General features: G+C 54.2%; 1 protein-coding gene across 1 annotated transcript; it reads left to right on the forward strand.

Moving 5' to 3' along the window:
• LOC101869800 (indoleamine 2,3-dioxygenase 2) lies at window positions 1-4,817 on the forward strand. Its single transcript, XM_005141633.2, has 10 exons — window positions 1-99; window positions 574-669; window positions 1,050-1,169; window positions 1,311-1,429; window positions 1,662-1,676; window positions 2,064-2,163; window positions 2,309-2,426; window positions 2,609-2,660; window positions 3,776-3,924; window positions 4,447-4,817. The coding sequence occupies exons 1-10, from the start codon at window positions 1-3 to the stop codon at window positions 4,815-4,817; spliced, it is 1,239 nt and encodes a 412-aa protein (XP_005141690.2).
• Window positions 4,818-6,746: the final 1,929 nt, after the last annotated feature.

The raw sequence follows: 6,746 nt of genomic DNA on the forward strand, positions 1-6,746 counted from the left end.
ATGGAGCCTGGAGACAGCTCAGAGGAGCCCCCATTGCCTCTGGCGCTGGAGAGGTTTCAGCTCTCTGAGGAATACGGTTCCCTGCTTCCCGAGCCTCTGGTAGGATCCGGCACAGGAACAGAGGGGTTGGTGGTGGCTTTGGGGTTGGGTTTCAGTTGGATGCTGCTCTGACCCACTTGATAAACAGCAATGGGGAAGGTGAGTGCTATTCAGGTACAGTTTCATAGGACAAGGCACTCCATTTACAAGGGATTAGCAAGAGGCACAGGGGAGAGGAGAAGGGTGTTTGCAACCCCCTTTGGCCTTGGCTTTGCAGGATTCCAGGGTGAGGAGAGCCCTTTTCCATGCTGAAATCACTGCCATTTATCACTGGGTTTACTTCACAGCAGGGAGCACTCAGGGACAGGCAGACACTTGTTTATCATCCATTAACCGAGATCACAAGGGCTGCTGTTACAGGCGGGGGCAGCAGACACAAACCATTAACTGCAGTGGGTGAGGCTGGATGGATGCTGGTGGGTGGATGCAGGCTCATGGTGCATTAAGTGTTCTCCTTCTCCCCTCTTTACCAAGACAGAGCTGCCGGAGCCCTATGGTCCATGGATGGAGATTGCCCATGACCTGCCTGAGCTGATCACAAGCCATCGGCTCCGCTCACGTGTTCACCAGGTACCTTTATCCTTCCCATCCCTGAAGCTCCATCAAACCTTGCTCTGACACAGCAGTATCTGCACTGCTAAAGCCCATGGAAAAGCAAAGCCATGTCCTTAGCAAGGGCACAGGCAGACAAGGACTAAGACAAGGACCCAACAGTAATGCATCAGTATTGGTGGTGGATCCTTGGGCTCATCCCGGCTGAGGAACCCAAGGCTTTAGGGTCTGTGGTCCAGCCGGACCCATGCAAAAGGAGAGGGATGCTTTAATGGGTGAAATGCTGTGATTTATTGTCTGTGCTCACAGACCAGCAACAGGGAATCAATAGCATCCTGGGCAAGGAGGTGGGATGGAAGCTGGCTGGGGTTGGCACTAGCAGGGTCTGTCCTTGGCAGATGCCACACTTGAGCACCCGGCACCTCCATGGGCGCAAGGAGCTGCACTTGGCACATCTGGTGCTCAGCTTCATCACCATGGGCTACCTGTGGCAGGAGGGCGAGGAGGGCACCGTGAAGGTAAAAACATCACAGAGCAAGTTCACCTCCTCCTGGGACTCATCCTATGGGAGCAAAGCCCCTTTCCTGACCGTGACCCCATAGACTGGCACCATTCACCTGACAGTGACTTCTTCTCCTCCTGTGTTTTATGCCCTTCAGGTCCTACCCCAAAACCTTGCTGTCCCCTTCTGGGAGGTCTCACAGGCTCTGGGCCTCCCACCCATCCTCAGCCATGCAGACATTGTGTTGGCCAACTGGAGGAGGAAGAACCCCAATGGGTAAACAGGCAACAGTGGTGACCCTGAGCAGGTCCCATCCAGCACAATGGGGACAAACAGATCCCAAACTGCTCCTGTTCCATCAGACCCCACTGAAACCCACTATTGTGGGGCCTGCTTTGGACCAGTGAGCCCCTTTGTACCCCTAGAACACAGCCCATTGCTGATTCTAACATCTCTCTTCTCTCTCCTTTCCTTGTGCTTTTGCTGGCAATAACAACAATGTCTTCAGGCCCCTGGAAATCGAGTAAGTATTTAAGATGCTTATTTATTTCCAGGCAGTATTGGTTTTGTTTGGCTTGGCTCTCCAGCACTGCAGGGCTCTGCTTAGGTTCAACCTCTCTTGATGTATGAGCACAACAAAACCAGCTCAGTCTCATTGGCACGCAAATGCTACTGCAACAACAGCAAAGTGCCATGGCTGCGGCTGAGCCTCGCTGGCCTGGGCCAGCCCTATAGCCCAGTGAGTGCATGGAGAGGGTCCTGCACCCATAAAACCAGCTCTGCTCTGCCCAGGGCGCAGACAAGAGGCTCTGTGGCTGGGGAAGGTTTGGTTCCAAGGCTCAGTGGGTTTTGGGGTGTGCAGGGAACTCCTGAGAGCATCTTCCTGACCCCCCATCCTTGGCTGCTGCAGCAACCTGGACACCATCATTGCATTGCCTGGGGGAGAGAGCCTGAGAGGCTTCATCCTCGTCACCCTCCTGGTTGAGAAGGCAGCTGTGCCAGGGTTTAAGGTAGGGGATCCTTGTCCTCACAGTGCTTTGATGTGGGGACCATCCCCTGCTCCCCTGCTCATGGGCAGAGCCGGCAGTGGGTACCCAGAGCCGCAGACATCCCAGCCCCTCATCACTTTGTGTTCTCCTTTCTCTCCTCTCCAAGGCAATTGTGGAGGCTGTTCGTGCTGTGCTGCAGCTGGATGAGGAGACCCTGCACAGAGCACTGCAGGACATGGCAGAGGCCATCCGGGACATGAGCAAGGCTTTGAAACGGATGCATGGTAACAGCATCCTTGGGTGGAGGGCAGCCTAACCCTAACCCTAATGCCAGGTCCTTCTCTGAGCACAGATTTGGGTCCCCTCAGCTGTGACAGGAGGGACACGGCCATATGGGAACCACTGGTGCAGGGGGAATGACTTGCCCTTTGCTTGCACTAACATCTATGACCTGGTTTCCTCCTAGACCATGTGGATCCAGCCGTGTTCTACTCCGTGATCCGCATCTTTCTCTCTGGGTAAGCAAGATAATCCCCCCTCAAACACTGGAAAAGGTCATTTAGACAAGGCAGAACCATGGTTATGAGCCCAGCACTGTGGGTTTATCATCCCTCCTCTTCCATGCGGGGCTGTGAGCATCCTTCCCAGGGGGTTTCTATTCTTACTTCTCTTCAGCATATCTCAGCATTCCTAAATCAAAAGGCTCCATGCATCCGGCTTAGGCTTCTCTCATATTTTATCTGAGCTGACCTTGTCTTGATGGCCATCGGCCTGGAACAACATGCCTCTTAAATTCCCTTCTGCTTAAAACTTCCCACTAGTAAAGATTACTATAAATACAGCCCAGGGAGAGCTAAAAATACACTGGTATTTGATAATGGATCTATTTTCACTGCAGTTTATGCAAAACCAGCTCCAGCACTCACAGCCCAAGCAGCAGCACCCAAAGCCTCATGAAACGGGTGCATTCCTCAGAAGGTCAAGAGATATTTTTGTGCCAGGCACGTTATCTCTGGGAGATTAGAACTCCCCTTTCCATCTGTAAGCAAGCATTGGTCCATGCACGGAGCCTGCTGCAGGGCCCATGGGTTGATGCATGCACTGGTCTCTGGGCTTGCTGAGGATGAGCAGCCTGAGGACAGGAAGGGAATCATGTTGCAGGCTGGGTCTCTGCTGTCTTTAAGGGCAATGCCTTAAGAGCAACAAGGAATGACCCAAATTCCAGGGGGTCAGGGGAGCATTTTGGGTGACTCCATCTGCTTGGAGATTGGCTTCTCCCAATGGCCACTGGGATCTCAAGGTGTTGATGTCAAAAGTGCTCTTATTGCCCCTCTGCTCCAGCACACCCAGCTCTGCACATGAGCCCAAGGTGCTCATCCATGCATGGCATCCCATAGAATGATCCCTAGCTCCTATTGAGGATTCCTCCCTATACCCATGACCTTATTGTGCACCTCAGCAGTGTTTGCTTTCCAAGTGCATCTCCCATTTGAGGATGAGGCTGAGTGAGGAGGAAGAGATCCATGGCTGGGTTAGGAAGGGTTTGTTCCATGTTACCAGCTCAGGGTCTCTGCTTGCAGCCCCCTCATCCCATTCTCTGCTCCCTGCCTCACTGCTGTGTCTTCCTGCTCAGCTGGAAGGATAACCCAGCCATGCCGGATGGGCTGATATATGAAGGGGTATCCGATGAGCCTATGGAATACTCGGGAGGGAGCGCGGCACAAAGCACCATCCTTCATGCCTTTGATGAGCTCCTGGGCATTCGCCACAGCGAGGAGAGTGGTAAGACACCCACTTCCTAAGGGAATAAGGGGTGAGGGAAGAACCAAGGCAGAGCGATTCCCATCTCGCCCTCGCATTGCTTTGCTCTGCCCAGTTTGTTAGGGAGGAAGCCTATAAACGAGGCTCTGGCAGCACTTCCTTGCTGCTATAAATTCCCAGCTGGACCAGCCTCTGCTTTCCGTGTGTCAGCTTTATATTGAGGTTATATAGGGGTACCGAGATGAGGGAATGGAGCATCCTGCTGTACCCACATCATCCATTCACACCTCATCGCTTTAGTCCATCCCACAGGATACGTTCATCAGAAATCAGCAAACCCATTCTAACAGCAACAAAAATCAAACCCCAAACAACCCCAAACCCAAAGGCTGAGAGCAAAGACTAAACTCTACCTTTTAGGCTTAAAACCAACCTTAATGAAGCATTGGCCTAATATGGGTCTTCTTTGTCACGTAGCAGGCTAGGGGCTGAGTGTCAGGCTGCTTTAACCCACTGATTTCTCCCTTTGCTGGTGCCTTGCAGCCGCTTTCCTGCACAGGATGAGGGGGTACATGCCCCCCCCACACAGAGCCTTCGTGGAGGAGATCCACCGTGCCCCATCCCTGAAGCAGCTCGTGCTCTCCTCTGGGGACACACGGCTCCATGAGGCTTTCAACCAGTGCGTGTCAGCACTGGTGGACTTCAGGTCCTACCACATCACCATCGTCACCAAGTACATCAGTGTCGCAGCGGCCAAGGCCAAGGCCGGGAGGGCAGAGCAGGGCACCAAGGCTGGCTCCTCCATAGGGAAGCCCCCATCCGCACTGGAGGCCAAAGGGACCGGTGGGTCCCACATCTTCTGCTTCCTGAAGAGCATCAGGGACACCACCAGGGAAGGGATGATAAGTGCCTGACTTTGCCATAGGGTTTGCACTGTGCAGGAGGCCACACGTGCGTGTCTGCAGTGCCTGAGCCACAATCCAACCACAGGGATCTTCACCCAAACCTCCTCCAGCAGCACCCATCCTGCTCATGCATGTCTGGGACGTGTGGGACATGCTCTGGGTTGTTGAGGGAGAAAAGCACCACTGCTGGGAACCCCCAGAAGGCAAGCAGTGAGTTCAGCATCCTTCCACAGCACTGTGATGGGCACAGCATCCTTCCATGACACTGTAATGGACATAGCATCCTTCCATGACACCAGGATGGGCACAGCATCCTTCCATGACACCGTGATGGGCACAGCATCCTTTCAATGCACCAGGATCAGCACAACACCCCCCCCACAGCACCGGGATGAGCCGTGTTCATCCAAGCCCTGCTTGCTGCTTCGCACCAGGCTCGCTCCCCCCCGAACTCTGGGGTTACACGGACTAATAAAGCAGCGCTTCCCCCCCGCCCCGAGCCGTGCTGCGGACCCCGTGTCTGTCTCCGAGCCGCTGCTCATCGCGACATCCCAGCGCTTCCCATCGCGAGGTGGCGACAGAAACCCGCTTTTGGCTGTGCCGCAGCCGGGATGCTGGAGCAGGGATGGGGGGGGGCAGGTCAAACATCGCACCCGTCGGGGTCTGGGGGCTTCCCGTTGCCTTCGGCACCCACACACGGCTCCTCTCCCCCCCCCGGCATTGCGACACCCGGACGTGATGCTGTTGGGGTCCCAAACAACGGGGGCAGCCTCAAGGCGTTCAGTCCGCATCGACCCTGTCAGCCCGATCGCGATAGATGGGTGGGTAACGACAAGCGGTGCCGTCAGCATCCCGGCCTCTGGATGGGAGCCGGGTTTCACCATCACTTGTGTCTGTCCGAGGCAGCTCTGTCTGTTCCCAGCTTGAACAAGAGGCAGAGATCTTGCATCTGCTGTGGGAGCACAGGGGGATGCTGCTGCCAACCGCAGCTCCCCAGCCAGGGGGATGATGCTGAAGTCACTCAAACCCTGCAGTATTTGGGCACTCACAGGCTTTGCTTTCTCATGTCTCAATGAGCAGCAACAGCTCATGGCAGGGGACATGGAGACACATGGTTATCCCAAGGCAATAAACCACCCATGGTCCTCATTAGGTATCTGCAGCAGAGCAGCACCCAGCCTGCTGCCTAATAGAGGGGCTCTTATGATAGAGACACTGTAAAGCCAGACTGCACTGGGATGGGTGGGTAGGTCTGCTCCAAGAACAGGGTTAAATCCTTTCCTATAATGCCAGGTGCCCTTTACAGTGTGATCACGCCCCCAAATGCCTTGGAAGCAGCGTGTTGAAGGAAACAAAGCCATATGCCACCGTGTTTTGCCTGCCCAGGTTTTGCTGGCACGGATGCCAGAGACGGGTTTCACACCCAATCAGTGCCGCGGTGCAAAAATAGCTTTGGCAGTGCCAAAAGAGAGTCAAGGTCCTTTGAAATGAGACTTTGTTCCCATAAGGGCAACAAAAAGCTCAGCTTGAAGCGTTAAAGCTCCTTGGTGAATTTTGGTCTGTGCCCTCTTTAGAGGTCCAGGCTTAAAGCTGGGGTTTAGGCTTAAAGCTGGGGTTTAGGAGATGGTATCTTCAGTAAATGACCTATGGGAAGGTGTCAACTTTAAATCTCCTTTAAAACACCTTTACATCTCAGCCTGGCAGCCCTCATTGCGCTTGGATCTTCATTTCTGACCAGCTGCTGCATGTTTGAGGTGGGGAATATTTCATCCTGATGCTTGGCTTGGTCTATTTCATTTCAGCCCATTTCGACTTGGAAGGGAAAAGGAAACTGCTCCAGCTAAATGGAAACCATCATGGGGCTTGCAGGGTCCTTCCCCTGCCCACACCAGCACAACCCCAGCGATGCTCCAGCTGTGGGGCAAGGAAGGTGCCCCA

The sequence above is a fragment of the Melopsittacus undulatus genome, chromosome 18, assembly GCF_012275295.1.
Source record: "Melopsittacus undulatus isolate bMelUnd1 chromosome 18, bMelUnd1.mat.Z, whole genome shotgun sequence".
In the NCBI taxonomy this organism is placed as follows: domain Eukaryota; kingdom Metazoa; phylum Chordata; class Aves; order Psittaciformes; family Psittaculidae; genus Melopsittacus; species Melopsittacus undulatus.

What these genes read in the sequence shown, in the direction of transcription:
- LOC101869800 (XM_005141633.2), top strand. Translation starts at nt 1, where the DNA reads ATGGAGCCTGGAGACAGCTCAGAGGAGCCCCCATTGCCTCTGGCGCTG. An exon ending in CCCTGCTTCCCGAGCCTCTG is followed by an intron (nt 100 to 573) that starts GTAGGATCCGGC and finishes CTCTTTACCAAG; the next exon opens with ACAGAGCTGCCGGAGCCCTA. An exon ending in CAGCTGTGCCAGGGTTTAAG is followed by an intron (nt 2,164 to 2,308) that starts GTAGGGGATCCT and finishes CTCCTCTCCAAG; the next exon opens with GCAATTGTGGAGGCTGTTCG.